General features: G+C 33.7%; 1 protein-coding gene across 2 annotated transcripts in view; it reads right to left on the bottom strand.

The window, feature by feature from the left end:
• Positions 1–2,538: 2,538 nt before the first annotated feature.
• LOC107039855 (MAP kinase-interacting serine/threonine-protein kinase 1) overlaps positions 2,539–21,399 on the bottom strand; it is a 67,273-nt gene continuing 48,412 nt past the window's right edge. For both annotated transcript variants that reach the window (XM_015259696.2, XM_015259697.2), the window contains 4 exons: positions 11,402–11,536; positions 9,286–9,642; positions 7,572–8,142; positions 2,539–6,715 (listed from right to left, as the gene is read on the bottom strand). In XM_015259696.2, the coding sequence (XP_015115182.1) occupies positions 6,259–6,715; positions 7,572–8,142; positions 9,286–9,642; positions 11,402–11,536 (1,520 nt within the window). In that variant the 3' untranslated portion in view covers positions 2,539–6,258. The remainder of the gene's footprint in view (positions 6,716–7,571; positions 8,143–9,285; positions 9,643–11,401; positions 11,537–21,399) is intronic.

Raw genomic sequence — 21,399 nt, 5'->3', positions numbered from 1 at the left:
ATCGGTATGGACATGTAAAAAAAATAAGCAAAATCAATGTCTATCGTGATACAGTATGACATTGGTACCAGCGCCGGCAGATGCTCTTTATTACTTAATGCCAGTCGTCATTACGAGGAGATGACAATAAAAATGATTAAATTAGGGAAACAATCATATGCATAGATGTACAAACATATCACAATATTCGATTCGTTCGGAAGGAATGAGAAAACGTCGTGGAAAAACATGTTTCTGGCGATGCACTGTGACATTTTGTTTTCTATTCAGTTTAGTGACTTGAGTTATTGTCGATGCATAACTGAATATTGAAAGCGATCCAAGGACAATGTGTCATTGATTTTTCCACGCGTTATGATTTTGGTGATTTTTTCGTCTCCCATTGTTTCAATACAGATTTTTCATCAACATTTTAAGGTGGTTTACCCCTTCTGGGCTTTTTAAATTTTATTAAAATATAGTAATTAGTGGAGTTTGTACATTCGCAATCCAGTCTCAACATTGAATATATTGATTTGCTGGGGTTGAACCCTCGTAGCATTCCAAAATTTTTTATTACGTAGAGACAAAGATATTCTTGAATCGAGAATACAGAATTGCATTCACTTTTTTGATTGTTCATAACTTATTTTTTTGTTTTTATTAATAATAAAAAATTGAAGGGCTGCAATTGATTATGACTTTTTTATTATTTATGATTTTTTTAAATGAAAAAGACGTATTCAATTCTTTTCATTGAATTGGAATATTTCTGTATTTTATTTAATAAAAAACATGTGAAACATTCATTCTTTAAGATTTCAGAAGTACGAATATTTAATTTTCAATTGAAGAATATTTTTCATGTTAATTGGGGTTTTGCATCCATTTATTGATCGTTGACTATTTTTTCATTTTCATAAATAATAAAATATTAATGGGCTGCAATTGAAACAAACAAAATTTTTTTTAAATTAAAACATTTTTTTTTCAATTGTTAAAGTCAATTGTTCAAGACTTTTAAATGACAAATATTAAATTCTTAATTGAAGAATATCTGCCTTCCACGCGATTTCCTCATTATTCGTGAATTTGGGTTGGACGATTCATCACTCTCCTGCATTATCTCCAACCCATCACAGTATTACGTCATGTTATTTCGTTTCGTCACATATAAGTACTTGCAATTTTCATTGAATCAGCAATTCAAATGATAAATATAGACAGTAGAATAAACTATCATCTTCATGAGGCGAAATGAACCAGACGTCAGCCCAGTTATCGATAGGCCTGGTACACCGCAAAAAATTATCGATTCACTCCCAACAAGTGATCATATTTTTTTCGTCCCATTCTATGGTGAACATTGTAACGAAGCGCAATAAACAATTTACGACGTCCATGCGTCTAAAATGTTATACTCAGAAGCGTCAAAAATATATATTTGAATACCGTTAATGTACACATTGGGTATTAAACGATTTCATAATTTACAACTACGAGTGGGTATGAAAAATAAAAAATATTTTTTGGCATTTTTTTCTTTTTTTTTCATAGTTTTTATGTTTAGTTTTTTTTTGGTTTTCTGTTTTCTTTCTCTAGTTTGTCGTCATGAGGAATAAGGACGAGGGCCAGATTGACGGATGAAGTGTGGTTTTATGAAGCCTTTCATCTGCCACGCAGGCACTAATTAACGATTTCATGAGGAAGTATAATCGATTAGTGGACATTTTCGGTTGAACTCATCTTTACATGGACGTGCATTTTTTTAAACAAAAAATCAAAGAAAATCTGGATGAATGTGTTAAGGAAACATGTAAGGAAGAAATATTCTTGAATCAAGGATAATTATCATCGCTCCAGGAATTGAATATTCTCCATTCAAAAATATACGAGATATTTTTGAATTAAAATATTTCATTCCTAGTTCAACGGTATTCGAAAGAAAATTTTTGAACTATTTTTTTTAATTTGAAAGGTGTTTTTCTAGACTTTGAGATTGAAATGAGATTCTCCAATCAAAGATGATTGGTATCGATAAAGGAATAAAATATCTTCCATTCAAAAATTCCTAGGAAATGGTTTTGAATAAAAATATTTCATTTCTAAATCAAGTGTATTTGACAGAAAATATTTCAACTATTTTTTTTCATTTTGAAGGTATTTTTCTAGACTTCGAAATGAGATTCTCCGATCAAGGATGACTGTTATCGATAAGGGAATAGAATATCCATTCAAATATTCCCAGAAGATATTTTTGAACTGAAATATTTTATTCCTAAATTAAAGGTATTTAAAAGAAAATTTTTGAACTATTTCTTTTATTTTGAAGGTATTTCTCCAGACTTTGGAATGAGACTTGACTCGTCCAAATCGTTTCATTTGGTCAGGAGATATCGATGATTTAATAGAGTCCATTTCACCTCACCTTCCCCAATGCATTATTGGAGGAAGAATTACATTAATAATTTAAAAATATTCTTCTTTCTCTAGTAGTGGGTGAAAACAGGGATTGGGTTAACGAAAAAATAATAAATAAAGAGAAGTAAAAAATCAAACTGAAAAAAACAAATTCAACCAATTAAAATATGGTCCTTTTTATTATCTTTTTTCATCGTTCTGAAAAAATTATTTCTCACTATTTCTTGTATCTCCATGTATGCGTAAAAAAGGCGATAAAGAACGTAAAATTTTCCATTTTTTTTTCTCCACGAATGTCTCCGTTATCTCTTTCTCAAAGCTTAGTTAACATTAAAGTGGCGACCAAAATCGTGAATCATAACTGAATCAGAGATGATGCAATTGCAAAGAAAATTTTCATTACCATTCTCCCTTCTTTTACAGTTGTTGATAAAAAATGTAGAATGGATAGATGTTACATCGGTACCTCACAGAGACTCCTATTAGTGTGGCTGTACATAATCATTAAATTGCCAATTAATGGTTTTATATTCACTCGGTCGCCACACGCAATCATTTTATTACACTTTCACACGTGTAACGATGTATTATTTCAGACTGATAATTATGGCCATCCCTTTGTTTTTCATGAATATTCCTCATTCTTTACATCACGCATTCACATTCATCAAATCACTCATGCATACATCCACACTCGGTAAAAACCGATTTTTTTGTTGTTTTTATTCAACTGGTTTTTTCATTTTTTTTTTGTCTTTTTTTCATTGAGAGGAAGCTTCAATCGGGGTTCAGCATCAATTTTTCTACTGCTGTGTATGAAAATTGGTTGAAGAATATCATGTTACCATAATTCTATCAATAAAAAAATTCAATGCAACTCCCCAATTCACCAATTCACGAATACCCTTCCAACTAAAAATTTGGTTTTCCATTTTCATAAGTAGATATCAGCACTCATCATCTTTGGAAGTCCCTATCTGCTGAATTGCTACAATCGATGTCAATCAATACGAATTACGAAAATGATCTAGTGATAATCTGATACAAATATCCGATCCCACCACTTCCTCATCATTATTTTTTTTTATTATTTTCCATCTTTTCTGAAAATTATCGTATAAACTTTATTTATTTGTACAATTGAGATTTGAAATTTTCATCCATGATTACACAGAAGTGTTCGAGTTCTGATAGTGATTCAAGGACGTATATTGTTTTGTGAGAACTTGATCATCCAATAAAATTCCCTCTTCCCAGTGGTGTTCGATTATCAATTCTGGAGAAGTACCGAAAATTTTGAAATTCCGAGCAATACGATTCGATCCGAATCTCGTTTTATATCATCTTCCTATACATTAATGATTTTCTTCTTTGTTTTATTTACATATCATTGTACACGACACTTGGTACCACGCCGACAGTGTGAGTTCTTATCGATGTTTCTACTCTCTCCACTTCTCTGATATTCAATGAGACAATTCTGCACTCGTCGACGCTTGCCAAGTGAAGTTGTTTGAAATAAAAAAAAATCCTATGCGTTCTAAGAATTACATGAGAAAGCCATCTCACGTGAATCATCTTTAGTGCATGAGAGGAAGAACTCAGAAGTGGATCTGAATGGTTGTTGAGGGGAGACGTAATTCTTCTTGCGTAATTTTTTTTATTCTAGACATGTGTCGAAATATGAGAAGGGACGAGTGAACGAATGTCTTGACAGCTTTCAGAGCTAAAAACGGGAATTCAACTTTTTTTTTACAATTGATGGGGGTGATTTTCGATTCTTTCCAATTATTTCTGCACACTCTACCCTCAAAGTGATGTAATAATTGAATTTCCGGGAAGAATATCATGTTTTCATATCCATACTTTAAACTTAATTGTTTTTAGAAAGAAATTTTTTGGAGAAATAAAAATCATATAGATTTTTTAAATTGATGGGCCTTTGATAATTCCAATTTTTCAACCATTTTCAATGATTAATTATTAAATTTCATTGAAGAATATCATGTTTCCATATCCATTCTTCAATTTTACAAAAAAATAATAATAAATGTTTTCTGTAAAGACTTAACAAATTTCAAATGAGAAAAAATGATCTGCAATTAAGGGTATTTGAATATTTGGAAAAAATCAAAATCGCATCGATTTTTTAAAATTGATGGGCATTTGATAATTCCAATTTTTCTACGATTTTCAATCATTTCCCATTATTTCCGCAAATCCTACCCCCAAATCATTCCAATGTTTAAACTCCCTGGCAGAATATCACATTTTCATATCCATTATTCAAATTAAATTAATTTTACAACAAAAAAAAGATCTCACCCGGTGTTACCACTAAAAATTCCATAAATTTCGAATGAAAAAAAAAGTAGAATCAACGGTGTATCATATCAAAATATTTGGAAAAAATCGAAATGATATTGAGTCCAAAAAACGCATCGTGTTGAATAAAAAAAATGAAGTTTCAGTTCGGACAAAGAATGACACAAAGAATGAGAAAGAAATGAATGCCTCCCTCAATCATAGACCATTTACGAAAGAAAATTCACACAAGACGACTCTCATTGGCGAAGGCGTTCGATTATCTCTCGTATCCCACGAAAATGCGATTTTTCCACACATCCGAATCCAGAGGTAAATTTAATGTTTCAGTTATCATGTTTGGTACTCACCAAACGTTCTGAATAATCCATTCGTTTTTACACATAATAAGCATCGTCAGGATGTTCCTGAATAAAAACCTCCAAAAATTTCTCATCTCGATGGGCTCACTACATAGCAAGAGAAAGAATAATAAAAGCGTAACATACTTTGAATGAAATATCGATTAAAATAACTATGAAAAATCTATCGAGGGATAGAAGATATATGTAGTTCAATCGAGATGTTAATTTTTTGGATAAAAAAAAAGTATCTTAAATCCTTCACAAATACAACTTTCTCCATCAAATGTTAAACAGAGCGTCGAGCAGAAACAAAATAATTCGATACATGAGATAACGATTAGCATGGGAAATAGAAAAAAAAATGAGTTATGAAGTGCAAAAGAAAATACTGGTTTGTACCTAAACATAACTCGCGGAACGTAGTCGGCAAACATTTCTCTATTTTTCGTCGCTCAATTCAGATATGATCACTGCCAATCTGTCCGTTAATTATCATATTCAATTTGACAGAATTTATTCATTCAAATAATCCTGCCTCAATTACTCCATCAATCATCCCTCTGACAACTCTCATATTCACATGCCTTGTACTTCATCCATCCTATACTTATTACAGGTACTAATTTTTCAATTTTTAATTTTTTTTGTTTGTTATATACTTTTTTAATATTTTTTTAATTTTTCGTTTTTTTTTTCGGTTCACTTCGAGTGAATGTCTAGACTACGTCCTACAAGATATAACGATGGAGAAAAGAAATATGGCTTTGGGTTCATAATTTTCAGAGTGTTCCATCTCTTTTGGGCGACATTTGGGGGCTGATGTCACATCTACTTGAATTATCTACCAAGTGGAGAATTCAAGGGAGACGATTGATGAGTTCGTGAATGTGTCTTCAATAATATTTTGTTAATAACACGCAAGAGAAGTATTTATTTCCCTTCAATGACACGACAAACTGAATATTGAGACCCAGAAGAGCATGGAAATGCCAGTGAATTCTATTGAAATAAAAAATTTTAATCCGTTTCTGAGGAATTTAAAAACGCCTGACTCTGCATCACTGAAATCTCCAACAAAAGAAGTATGGCAAATGTGTAAGATATGAATATAATTTTTCTTCATTCGATAAAAAAAAACATCGCGAAAAAACAAGTATGAAAGGAAAAACTGAAAATGTAGAAAATGATTTCAGCCACTTGGTGATGCGACGATAGCAGGATTCTGACTGCCAAGGAGGCTCGAGCGTGCCTTTATGCGACGCTGCATGAGCCTACTCTCAGTCGGTGGTGACAAGCCGAACATTTGATTCAACGAATCTTTTCCCAGAAGACGATTTTTACCGATGATCTTTGGATCAGACGAATCAATCGCTGAATTCATGGAGAATGACTTGCGCCTTGGACCTATTTCAAACTCCTCGGACGAGTGGGTGGCGCAGTGTTTGCTAGGCTCTGACAATTCACTGCTCGAGTCGGACAGATGACCGTAGGGATGATTGTCATCGTCCGTTGATGATGTTGACAATCGTGGTTCACGATTCTCAGCGAGATCATCGAGATTCATTGAGAAATGCTGGTGAACGACACGATTGACTGCCATTGCCGACTCGGCGAATACAGATAGCTCGCGTGCAGAATTATTCCTCCTGAAATAATTGAAAGATAATTCACTTTGAAATAATGGAATGGGTAACGGGGAAAAATAAATTTAAGGATGAATTTAATGATGAATAATGTTAAGTAAAATAAAATGTTTTCATAAAATTTTCCCATACATATGAATAAATAAATAAATGAAAATAAACAATCAATTTTCCACCTTGAAAATCATTTGTTTACAATTGTAACAAATTTATTATTTTTCAAAATTTTACCAGAAATCGATTTCATGTCTAAAAAAAATAGATTTCCGAAAGTTTAAACAATTCCAATTAATTTAATTGACTCTTATAAATAAATAGTAAAACTTGTTTGCAAAACGGGGGATTATTTTTTATGAGGTGTCGAAAAAATTCTTGATTTTTTTACATCTAATGAAAAAAAATTCAGATTTTAATCTTTGATTACGATGGCAATGTGGATTTTCACATAAGACACTGAGTTAAATCCTGATTTACAAACATTCCTGCTTTGAAAAACCAAAACGCTAATTAAATTGAGAAAAAAATTAGAATTCCGAATCTAATCGAGTTTTCTTTAATTCTTTGCAGTTTTTAATAATCTTTGAATTTACCGTAAGCGTAGAGCTACTTTAATGGGAATTCCATCACTTTTGCCCGATGTTTAGAAATTATACTCTTCAAAGCATAATTAAAAATATAATGTACGCAATTTGAAAATATAATTGAAAGCCGAGCAATTACTCGTGTTTCAGACTTTCAAATTCGAATCAAACAATTTTTCTTTATAATTTTCAACTAGCAATGTGTCACCTCAAACAATACCCGTTCGAGAGCTTGTTTATTTTTCTCTCAGCGTATGAATCACGAAATAATTTCATACCTGATAATTTCCGGAGTTACGAGTGGCCTGTCCCCAGCGGATGTTGGCGTAGGTCCCGGATTAACCCATGAATGATTGAGAACACACTCAGCACTGAGTCGTTGGTGTGCATCTTTGACCAGCAATCCACGAATAAGATCCTTGGCGTCCTCGGAGATGGTTCTCCATTCACGCTCAGGAAAATCGTATCTCCCCTGCTGAATGCTGGTGAACAGTGACTCCTGACATGCTTGACAATTTTCACCCCTCTCCCAGCCGCAATCAGTACCACAATTACCGTAGAACGGTGGATATCCACATAGCAGAATATACATGATAACACCGAGACTCCACAAATCGCATCGTTTATCGTAATAACTCGTTTCACCAATGAATGCTTCAACGACTTCGGGAGCCATGAATTCAGCGCTACCAACTGGTGTTAATAACTGTGGCGTTGCCACAGGGCTTGACAAGGAGTTGTTGAATTTAATTCCCGAGCCAAGATCAAAATCACAGACTTTGATTGGCGTCAGTTTGTCCGGATATACGCAGAGAATATTTTCAGGCTTCAGGTCCCTGTGTGCAATTCCTGTTTAAAAAGTGAAATAATGGATAAATAAAATTGTTAATTTCTACGATATTTTTAATTAGACATTTATATGTCATCTTAATAGATTTCGTTATTGGAAATTAATTAATTGAGGAAAAACTAACGACTCAAATGGCAATTTAATACGAAATTTCAAAGGAATAAAAGTTAATTAATAAACTTGCTAATTATAGGTGTAATTACACTTTCAAGTTTTTGTTATTGAAAAATAACTTCATTGAGGACAAACTCAAGACTATTAAATTACAATTTAATATATTCGTCAAAACAAAAAAGGAATAAATAAAATTGCTGATTACATCGCAAATGGGTCTTTCAAACAGAAATTGACGTGAAATTTTAATTAATTTAGAGTTGGCAAACCATTTAATTTTTTTCTAATTCACGAGGTTCAAATTTCAATTTTATATGATGGTGGAAATGCTTAAAATTTCAGATAATTTGACTTTACATGTTTTATTTTCTCAGTGAATCTAAAAGTTCAAGTTATTATTGGGGCTTCGCAATATCCAATTAGGAAATTTTTTAATTAAATTGCATGAGAAAAAGTTATTTTGTAAAATATTAAAAATATTTTGTAGAAAATTACTTTCTTGGAATATTCCTTCCTTGCAAATAAACAACAGGCGTTGACCAAAATTTCAAAATTATTAATTTTTTTGTCGTGAAATTGCACAATTGCCTTGACAAAATTTAGAATCAAATTTAGAACGTCAAAATTTTTTTAATTCTCGAAAAATTAGGGTCAAAGGAGATTTAAATCGAAGCTCTAATGTTTAACTACAAATGTTAGATAGAATTTCGATGAAAAAAAAATGTCAAAAGCACTTGAATATTCTACAATGAATTCCTTTTTTTACTCTCCTTCAAAATGACAAAAAATAAAACTGAAATATAAAATATGAATCAAATTCCAGACAATTTTTCATGGGAATTTCCTCCCAGAGTTCTCAAAACCCGTCTCCCCAAAATGAACAATTCCTCAATAAATCATCGACTTGTTGAATTTACCCACTTCGCGAGCTGATTTCAATCAATTCCGTTACAATTCTAAGAAACAGAATTGCCCAAGCCCGAGTAAAAGGCCATTCAATACACCATGTTTTTATTCCTCCCTCTCACCTTTCTTATGAAGGAAATTCAGTGCTCCAGCAATCTCCTTAACAATCTGACTGGCTTCCCTCTCACTGAAGTGAACCCGCTCCTGAATCCTCCGGAGCAGCTGTCCACCATTTATTTTCTCAAAAACAAGATAGAATCTCTCGTCGTCCTCGAAAAATTCAATGAGTTGAATGATATTGGGATGTCCCTGACAATGATGAAATGTCTCAACCTCTTTGAAAACACGAGTACGAGCGTGACCGGGTATCTTGTCGATAATCTTCACAGCATATTCCAACTCGGTGTACAAAGAGGTGCATGTTTGTACAGAGGCATAAGCTCCCTCCCCAAGCACCTCTCCAGTCAACTTGTACAATTCTAAAATTATGAATAATCGCATGCATTACAAACTCGCAACAGCAAAATCCCGATGTAAAAGAAAAATAATCACATTTTTCAAAAGCCAAGTGAATGTGAGAACTGAGCGCCATCGATCGCGGGGATTCTAGAACGTTCTACCGCATCACATGGCATTGAGCGCGTCTTTATCGCATTGGCAACATGGCCTAGGCATGAGTGAGCCTACGCGAATTGTTTTGAAATTCTAGTGGACATGCATAATTCTAAAAATGCGCGAATGCAGTGAATTCGCGGCAAACAGTATTATGCAGATGGAAGCCTAGTTGAAACACGGACTGACGTGCATTGTCAGGAATTTTATTCGATACTAGCTGAGTGGCCCGGCTTCGCCCGGGCAGAATAAGAGAATATTGAATACTAGGATTTTTGAGAATTCCTGAAATTGGAAATCAACACGTGAATGGTTTTGATTTTTCTAGAACGCCCGAAAATTTTCCCAATTTTTTTGGAAAACCCTCAAATTCCCTTGAATTTTCGAGAAATATCCGAATGTTCTAGAAAATCAGAGAATTTTCTCAAATTTGCTGTAAAACCGAAGAATTTTCTCAAATTTTCACGAAAATAGAAGATTTTTCTAGAATTTTCTTTGAAAGCGGAGAATTTCCTAGAATTCTCTATAAAACTGAAGAATTTTCTTGAATTTTCTATAAAGCCGGATTGTGTTCTCCAATTCTTCGGAAAATTGGAAAATTTTCTCGAATTTTCTAGAAAACGGGAGAATTCTCCAGAATTTCCTAGAAAAATCTAGAATTCTCTAGAATTCCGACGGCCGGAACTGGCCGTCAGCAGGGATAGCCACTAATATTAGATATATTTAACAAATTGCAAAATATTATGAAATTTATTAACTAAATTTTCCGATTGATGGTGAATAAAATATTTGATAACATTCAAATATAATTTTTCAGTTAACAAGCTAATTCTAAATTTAGGTACTTGATTATCCATTATCCAAATAATCGTCAATCCTACCAAAATTATTGGTTAATAGAATATTTCTAAATTTAAATGTACAAATTGATGATTAATTTAATACCTAAAATTTCAAGATTTACATTAAAAATTGACAACTTCACAATTTAACGGTAATTATGATTGATGGATATGCCTATCACTGGCCATCAGTACCTCCGCGAGTCCCCCAAAATGAAATAAATACATGTCCCCGTGAAAAAAAACTCGAGGATAAACGAATAATAGATAGAGGGATCGCAAGAGATTAGAGAGGGAAGTGGCGGTGCGGGGAGTTCCATTCGGTCATCGTCCGATGACGCAACGTGCGACCGAGTTAGCGCGGTCGTGGAATACACACGTATGATACGATCGCAAATACATAATTCTCACTCCACAAAAATCACCGCAACCCCAGCAGTTCTATTTATTTCCTCCCCGCAGGTGTTCTATTGTCCCACCCCCCTCGCCCCTGCAAAAAATGTCTGTGCAATCACCTTGGGCCCTAAATCGCCGAGTTAATAGCGTTATTATTGCAATGTTGAGATGATAACGGACATGCGCCGAGTTTAAACGGCCAAAGCACTGACGTGTAAAGTCGTACAGCAGGTTATGCCAACGGGGGAACGTTCTAGAAGCTGGCGCACATCGGACATGAGCCAGATGCAGTTATGGCGATTCAACTGATTCCTTTGGAATTATGCATATCAATCTCGATGCATCGTTTCTGGGTACAAGTGAATACGTCATTCAGAGTGATACAAACCTTGGAAGCATGACGAGACAAGTGATGAGCCTGAACGCTGCTTCCTGCGTCGTCTACGTCTGGCCTCCTCCTGTCTGGCTTGAACTGAACTCAATGGTTCTCCTGTTGAAGCTATCTCTCGACCATTTGCCTCAACTGAAACATTAATATAAATTCGTTCTTATCAATTATTGAGCATTTGTTTTATCATCATAATAATTTTAATTGTTTTTATTTATTATCTTGTTTTGAGGGCAGATTTCTAGCGGATTTTCTAGACGATTATTAATCGTTGTCTTAATTTTAAGGGGTAACGGAATGCCGCTAATTTTCCAAATTTTTGAACAAATTTTTTGCTGAAAGTTATCGATATTTTTGCAAATCAAAGCGGATTAATGTCCAGGAAGCGATGATGAAGATCAATGGGCTGTGAGTTCAAAAAATATTAATAACTTTGTGCAGAAAATTTGTTTGAAAATTTCGTGGGATGAAAACAGACTTTAATGATTAGCCTGTGGCCAGAATTTTTCGGAATTTTCTCGTTGGAAAAAGCAATACGACTGGTGATCACCATATGTCCCAATGTATCAGCTGTTAAATTTTGATGTTATAGTAAATTATTTGCTCGTGTTCTAATTCCTATGCTCACTGAATAAGATTTTAGTGAATTGATTTGAATTTAGCGAATTTTCCCATCATTCTATGGATTTTCCTTTAAAAAATACAAGACTTTCTAATTCTTTCATTTATTTAAAAGGCTTTCGAAGAGTTTAAAATGAAGAATAAAATCATTGCAAAATGTTCAGTAATACGATCAAATGGGGTTTGAATAGAAGCTGTCAGGTTAAACTTCAAATGTCAAAGTTCAACCGAAAAAGAAGAAAAGAAACAAACTTGAATATCCTTAAGTTATTTACCACCTGTCAAATTTTGATGACTAATGAAATTCGGCGAAGAGTTTTCGCTGTGTACCGCTATTGTATGATGAATAAACGGTTTTTATGACTTTTGAAACTTTTGAAATCCCATATTTTATTGTTGGCGCAATAGAGTGCAGGAACAATAAAAAGAAATAGAGTTCAGGGAGTGATACCTTGGGAAAGTTCTATTCCCTCCTAAATGTATTCTAGACATTTCCATAGTACGTGATCCAGATATTTTTCATAACTGCAGTTACATATTGACTAGCAATTGCGATCGAGAAAGTTTACGGCGCATTTTTCATTTTTATAACTTAAATTTGAAGGAATTTCACCATTGAAAATAATAATTCATGAGAAAATCGGTGGGAAGTGTAGATTTTGTTTAAATAATTCTGTACTGATTAACGAAATTGAAGATAATCTGCTCAATTTGATACTTGATATTCGTGTAGTCCAATTAAAAATCCAAGCATTCGTCATAATCCTACTCGAATGACAAAAAGGGTCCATTTAGCCCTTGGCTCAGTTTTCGAGAAATATCTCCGAATCTAAGAGAGATAACGAAATTTACGTGATGACCTTTTATGTAGATCGAATTGAGGGCTACAAAAATGTTCATGACAAAAATTTAGCTACCTCTCTTAGATTTCGAGATATCCGTTGAAAACCGAGCAATGGTCAAAATCGACTTGAGCCGTTTTACTGAATTATCAACACCGCCTTCAGTTTTAATGAAGGGCTCGGTGTTAATTGCACTCCAAACTTTGGCTCATTCTAACACCAAATAACATTTTACTCGGCACACTAAGGACTTGAACACCGTGCATTTTTTACTGTGTAAATTATCCGTAAAATTCAATTTTTTTTTTAAACTCTGTGTTCGTTGATAATGAATGGACGTACGCAGAGTCAGTGCACTTGGGGTGACTTCAATGTAACAAACGAGGCATTTCATAATTGTGTGTATAAAGTCATCACTGGGTGTCTATTCTCGGATGTGGAGTTCTCTCCGCATCCCTTGTGGGATAAGGTGGGCGTAGGTCGGGCACATTATGGGCGCGTTCATTGACCGCCGATGGAAAATACCCAGTGAACACTCACTGTCCACGAAGTTATTAATATCTGCGAAATTTTCGGAAAAAAATATCGCCATACTGATGCAAATGATATTATGGGAAAATAACACGAGAAATTGGGCTTTGTAATTTTTTAGAATGATGAGGAAAAATTTTAAATCCACTTTTCAGAGGATTGAGAAGAATTTGTTGTAATAGGTACTTTGACACAATTAAATGAACCATTTTTTAAATTCTATTTGGGATACATGGTATTTATTTTCGAATGAATAATTCATCTCGAAGAAGACTAACATTTGATTCATATAGTCTATTTTATTTCTAAATCATGAACTTGATCTTTTGCATTCCAGTTTTTATCCTCATTAAGGAGACAATTCTATCTGTTATTTGAAAAAGAAAATAGAACATTTTCTGAGAGTAATTTTTCATGTTTGGGAACTTTTGTATTTTTTGAACTTATGAAAGAACATGAAACTTCTTCAATGTTAAAAAAAAATTTGTTGCAACAAACTTTGATAAATTGTCATTTACCCTCAAATTGATAATTCACCTACTGGAAGAGTCCGACAATAAAAATTAAGGTGGAGTGCAATCCGAAAAAATATTCTCAATTCAAAGAAATCAAAATACCAAAATAATGGAGAAAAATGAACCATTTGATGCATTCACAGCAAAAACGAATGTCTTAATTTTCCCACACCTTTTGTAAACATTTTTCAAACACGAAAAAACGTCTGAATAAAATGAAAATTTGTTAGAATTTCAAACGTTAGTTAAGATGTTTCAGCACTTGTTCGTCTGAAATTCAGACCAGTTTCCGTTGTATTCAGATATTTCATAAAACCTTAAAACAGAAATTTTCATTGTATTCAGACGTTTTTTAGTGTCTGAATACAATGAAAAATGAAAAATGTCTACAAAAGGTATGTGAAATCCAGACATTCGTGTGTTACTGTGTTATTATCTTTTTTTTTATTATTTACTTTGGTCAATGGCTTAAAATTTCCATCAACATGAAGATAATTCGATCCATCAGTGGAAAAAGATAAAAAAATTTCAGTGTTTGCTTTAACAAAGTGTCACTTATTTTGAAATTGATAATTCATTTCTGTAGTAAAGTAGTAAACTAGTATAAGTGATGTTTTTTTTTTAATTTTCTATTGCTTGAATGGAAAGTTCTTTCAAACGTGGTCAAATTTTTTAACTCTCCTGAAAAAGTACCATTGTTGCATCTACCCTAGTTTACGACTGCACCGCAGATTTAGTCAGTGTCCAACAACAAAAATAAAAAAAGAGTGCGATTGCAAAACATCTTCTCAAATACCCAAATAATGGAGAAATGTTCAACATATGAGGCATTATTATCCATTTTATTTTTGAATTGTTCACTTCGGTGAGTGGCTAAAATGTCCATCAATACGAAGAGAACTCTAAAAAAAAAAAAAAAAAAAAAAAAAAATTTCCAAAGTGCTTGCAATTTTGGATAAACATTCATAATCAACTCAACATACCTCGTGGTGCTAAAACGGCAAACGTCAGTGTAAAATACACAGTGCATGGTAATCACCATTGTATGCATATCCATCAAGAAAAACGTCACTCACGAGTCGTTTAGTTCGACCAAGGAGTGAGCGTGATCATCGCCGTTGCGTGGGTTAAGGAGAAATCGGGCGAAACGAGAACACAAGACATATTGATAACTGCATCGAGCCGAGGCGAAGAGGACGCCTGATGCATACATACTCCCATGCACGTCCGTAATATTCACTCTGGTAAAATCGCAATTAATGATCTCCCCCCTGGATTTTTCTAGTGCATCGTGAGTGAGCAGAACATAATGACCGAATGATTCATCTGCGGCCATGGCGGTATCGTATACTCGTGACCTCGAGACACATTGAGTCGCACACCAAAAGCAGAATTTCTCGTCATCAAAATGTCTCAACGTCGGAAAATGGAGATTATGATTATTCATTCTATTGACAGTTATTCTGCATCCCCACCCACGAATTTTGTCAGCGCAATATATACATGCATTGCGATATTTTCGTACAGCAGTTGCTTACCGGCGAGAGTTCAATGACTGGCACAGAAAAGGAACGGCGCCATCTCAAACGCTCGAGATATGCAACTAAGATAACGCCTCTCTGTCCTCGCTATTATTGCAATTGTAATACACTGTTAGAAAAAAAAAAAAGATCATGGACAGTTCAGTAGTTTTTCAGAGAGCGACATTGAAGTCATTTGCACGGAGAAAAAATTAGTTCTGCCGAAAAATTATGATCCCTTGAAGAGATCTTTTGTCGCGTTGAATCCGTTTACTTGTGGACAAAAAAGAAAGTTTCCACCAAAACGCGATAATTTTCGGAGCGGTAACTGCTCTAGAATTTAGCTTGAACAATAGAAAAATTATTCTCGTGAGACATTTAAATGTCTCTCTGGTAAATACGTTCGTTCTACAGAGAATTATATGAGCCGCCGGTTTTATCAAGTGAATGTCATTGAGTAGTGTGTCTTTGTCCAATAGACAGTTGTAATTTCCACGGGACAAGTGATAATCTCAAGAGGAAACTACAATTTTCTTGCGGAAAACTGTGTTATTGGCTACATAATTTCGAGGGGACAATGTTTTTTTTTGGGAAAAAAAATTTTAAGTGAGATAGACGTTCTCGACGGTTTTCAAATTTTTTTTTTTATTTTTTTATTTTTTTCTATTTCATTGGTTTTATCGAAGTAATTCTCGATTTGAAACCCTTTCTCTAGCCTGCTTCCCCTCCTTTCTTTTCCTCTCATTGTTATCTGCGGTATCATGGCCGTCTTACTCTTAGCTGTGCCCCATTCGAGCTAGGACTGCACGGGAAACCATGTAAAACCCCAGCCGGCCGATTGTGCAGTGCCCTAATATATCCATCTGTCACACTGACTAGATGGAAAGAGACACTAGGGCCGCTACACCGTACCTACAGCCCGCAATTTTTGTGCAAGCGAGGTGTTCCTAAGCGGTCACCCATCCAAGTACTAACCCAGCTCAACGCTGCTTAGCTTGGATGTCCGCCGGAGCAACACCTCACCCACCTAACCATTACAGTCGGTCTGTTTTCAAATTATTTAAAGTCTTTTGGCGCATGTTTAGGTCCAAAAGAATGGTTGATTACTGCTGCTAATCTAAATATGGCCCAAAAGAATTTAAATAATTTGGAAAAAAATATTCTTTCCTCGTCAATGTATTCCTTTTATGGTAGAAACCTGTGGAGTTCTCTCAGATCAAATGATCGGATAATAGATGATATTTTTTCCTGCCAACAGTTGGAATTCTTCTAGGTATCTGATGATCACGACTAAAATTGAATTTTTGTGAAAGACAGTCAATTTTTTTCTGACAAGTTGGTTAATTTCTCTGAAGTAAATCTGTTCCATCAAATATCCAAAAATCCACTCCATTAAATATTCTCACGTGGAACATATAGATTTTCTGCAGAGTTAATTTTTTCTCTCAGTGCAGGAGAAAATTTCACATTTCACTGAGAATTCACTGGAATTATGAATTTTTGGACAGCAAAAAGACCAATTTCTCAATTTATTTACACTGTAAAAAAACGAATATTACGAACAAAATTGAGCTGAATTTTTAATAACTAATTGAAAAACAGAAATAAAAAGTTTTAGTTTTTAGGAATTTAATTTCAATTTTGAGAAATCCATCCCTAATTTTTACGTATTCTTGAAATTATCTTCAACTTCGAACATTCAATCGCTGAAATTGAGAGGCAAAATCTCAAAAAATTAAGATTTATATTTATGTCACTGGAAATTAGTAAAGGTCAATTGATTTTAGAATTTCTGCCTCGTTAAATTTCATAATTCTGCAAATCCAATATATTTCCCTGAATTTTTCACATTTCTATAAATTTTTATGAAACAATTGAACTGTAATTTACAGTTCCCACTGTTTTTTTATTAAATTCCATTATTTTTTACAAATTGTGAATTTATAATGACAAAATTTCTCGAAATTCCAGTGGATTTATCGCTTGATACTTAAAAGATCTCATTACCTTTTGTTTTCACTTTTATTTTTCCACCCTGTTGCCAATTACGAACCATCAATAACTAACATTAATTAATTAACGACTACCATCATCATAAATAAATGTTAAAACCTGACAACTGCTCGTCAATTTCACCTCCCAGTAGTTGAGATTTTCAATTAATTAATGTTCCCCGCGACGGACATATTTCCAGCTCAATTGATTTTTCATTAACATTGTTTTTCCCTTCGATCTGATTGAGTTCAACACTGTCTAATGAAAGAGAAATTCTGTACCGTCGTTTCCGGCATATATGGCTAAAAGGAAATGCGTAATTTCACGCTTGACCTTTCTCTGTGCAGTGGTGTTGTTGACAAGCGAGAACAATTTATCCTCGGGGTGAACTGACGAGAGGGACAGCGTGGATAGCATTGAGGTGTACGTGCAGAAACGCTCGACTATGGGACAACTATATTTAAATCTGCAGCGATTTAATGCAGTCATTAAGTTGATTAAAAAAGTGTATCTGAAGGATTTTATTGTTTGCTTTTCTCCGTTCTCAAGGAGATTTTGTGGGGTTTTTCTCTGGCTAATGATTATGATTCTTGGGATAATATTCGTGCTGTGGAATTGAGTGAAACGGATTAGAGATAAGGGGCCTCGGCCAACAACCTTCGCGGATTCGAAATAAATAACTGACCTGAGCCAATGCAAGCTGACGGATATTTTCGTTTTCACGGTGAATGAGAGGGAAATCAATATCCGATGTGCTTCACGCTACGGTTTAATAATTTGTATCTGAATAACAGAAACTTAAACTAGACTGAGAGAAAAAAATATTTTCATACAAGTGATGTCACAACATGGCCAATATATTTTTGCTAATAAATTAGCAATTTGCTTCCGGATAGAATTTTTATGATTAGGGGAGGGTGGGGCAAAATGGACACTTCTGAATTTTTTTGAAATGTTCATGTTGCGTGTTGAATTGTTCATGAAAGGGAATAATCTTATTTTTCAATTGAAAGAACAATTATTCCCCTTTGTGACGAGCTTAGACTGAGCTCAATTGATGAATCTGTTTCTGAGTTATGAATATTTTTGAAAAAGTCAAAAGTGTCCATTTTCCCCCACTCTCCCCTATGTATTTTAAATTGAATTCAATGATTCATTGAATTCAACATTGCTCCAACGTTAAAATTTTGTAAGTTTCCCTAAATATTGGTTTCAAAATCATTCAAGTCGATTTTGACTATTGGCCAGTTTTCAATGGATATCTCGAAATATCTCGAATATTTCTCACGCGATTTAATTGGAAAATTTGGTGAATGAAAATGGTTGAATTTATAGTGTGGTCTGCACAAAACTTTAAAAGATACGTGGATCGTAATCATAATTGAATTCATTTAAACAATTCAGTAGCGAAGTGGTAAACCGGTTTACCAAGTCGACTTATCTCCCAATTGAGTTTTTGAGGAATATTCCCGAATCTAACGAAGATAGCGAAATTTTCGTAATTACATTAATCATAGCTCTCAATCGGCTCTATAAAAAAGGTTATAACAAAAATTTTGCCATCTCCCTTAGATTTCGAGATATTTATTAACAACTAGTCAATAGTCAAAACTGACTTATACCGTTTTACCACTTCGCAACTGCATTATTTTTTCAATTATCGTCGAAAGACGATCGGTTACATTTACACACGTACATACATACATTCGGACACGATCTAAAAATGGCAGATTCGAACTCCTCAAGCCAAATTTGGTTACCCTGACACAAAAAATTGGAAATTTAAAATTTGAAAAAATGATGAAAAATCATTTAAAATAATAAAAATCTAGTGGTAACCCATTTGCAGTTTCCCAATATTTATATCCCCTGTGCAAGCAAGAATAATATTTTTCCGGGCTGCAGTAATGAAGGGTTAACACTCTTCCTGTTTAAATAAGGTGATGTCGAGTAATCTTCGTTTTGATAATATGTAATTATTATATGAGTGACGTTAATCGTCAAACATCACAAGGAAGACGAGGATTAATTGAATAACGAACTGAACGGCGGTGCAATGATGAAATTTTGTTGATTGTGTGTACAATAACATTTGGTCGATCATTACTAGGAAAATAAAGAGGAAACAGTTGTTCGGAATGATGTTAATGATTTAATGTTGTTGCTTCCTGAGTGATTATTTGCGTAATATGACAACAGTCAATTGTTTTTAAAAATTGAATGTGTGATCAATACTGTGGAAAGGAAATTAAAATTTCATGGACGTTGATTATGAGTAATTTTATGAGAGTGACAATGAAGTCGATTCAAAGAGGAAAAATTAAATTGCAAATTTCAGTGAAAATTCAATGAAATTCAAAAGATTTTGCGGCAGGAAAACGAGAATTCCCAAATTCACTTAAACTCTCTATGAAAAAATGAATATCTGACTGAATTACGCGGAATTTTCCTTTAATTAAAAATTCAAGAGTATAATTTATACGGATTTTTCTGATTTCCATCAATCCCCATATAATTGATCTGAAATTTGCAGTTTCCATTGAATTTTCTATAAAATTTTCAACGGCTATTTCGATTATGAAATTCCTTGAAATTTCAGTGCTCTTCCAGAGAAACTTCCAACGAAATTTCAGTGAAGTTTGATCCAAATCCCTAAGAACTTTTACATTTATATTTGCTTCCATTTGTTATTTTACTGCTAATTGTATTTTTTACTGCCTCTAATGTGAACTAACGCGATACGTTCACTTAGGCATCGGCGATAAGGAAATTTATGGAATCTCGTTTGTCCTTTCAAAATAAATGTGTCCATGATTTTATCTCTGAACTATCAGTGTGCATCAATGTCACACAGGTGGTCTGACATTGCTAATTCATTCGTCTATACTTCCCTATTTCACGATAGCTTGTCGAGGTAATTAAGCATTCAATCTACAGATTTAGGATGTTTAATCCTAAATCCTAATGGTCTTAATTAATTTTTTAATGTTCTCTGGGTTGATGAATGGACATATGAAATCAATTGGTTTGAGAATTTGTTCGTCTTTCTCTCTTGACTTTTTTATAAATGTTCATAATAACACAGAAATAAATTCACCAATTCAGCTCAGTATGGACTGTAAAAATTATTCCATTTCATAAAGAATGCAATAAATTATTAGCATTGAAACAAAACACGTGGGAAATTGTTTTTGTATTGTATATAGTATAGTTATTTTTGTTAATGAATTAGCAATATGCTTTCGAATGGTTATTTTCAACATAATTTCCTTCTATCATGTATAATTCATTATTTATTTCATTTTATTAAATGGAATAAGATTTCTTTTTACCTAATTCATGAGATTTTCAAATTAGTTGAATGTTATCAGCACACTGATAGAACGGATTAGTTATTGTTAACGAATGAATTTTGGCTGGAGGTTAGGGCCTCGCCAAATGTTCATTGGTTAATAGTTAACCAATGTATATTTGAGGAGTCTTGTTTGACTTGATTTTCGCCATTCAAGCGAACTATTCGTTAACTATTAACGAATATTCATTTGGTCATATTCAACTCAACCATTCGTTAATAGTTAACGAATCTCGTTTGGAATAAATGAATCATTCTATCAGTGCATCATTATTCTTATTACCCCTTTTTTTCTATACAACCGATTGTCTTTTTTACAGTTCTATCTCTCCCCTCAGCCCTTTGATAAAATGTTAATAGAAAAATTTTATTTACACATACTTGAATGAATTTGAAACATCATATTTGAAGAAACCGTCAGAATGCTCACTTTCAGGGAAATTCATGAAAAATTCAAAATTTTCAACAATCATCATAAAAATCAACCAATATAGCTATCGTCATCCTTTTTTAACTTCGACTTAATGGCATTAAAACAAATATTTTAAGGCCGTGACTATTCGCACCATTGCGTGAATCACTCTCGTACACTCCATACACTCCACGCATTCGTGAAGTTTGT

The sequence above is a fragment of the Diachasma alloeum genome, unplaced genomic scaffold (genome assembly GCF_001412515.2).
Source record: "Diachasma alloeum isolate Michigan unplaced genomic scaffold, Dall2.0 Dall_scaffold_00308, whole genome shotgun sequence".
Taxonomy (NCBI): Eukaryota; Metazoa; Arthropoda; class Insecta; order Hymenoptera; family Braconidae; genus Diachasma; species Diachasma alloeum.
Note: the sequence above shows the minus strand (reverse complement) of the source record. Positions and strands in the feature narration are given on the sequence as shown.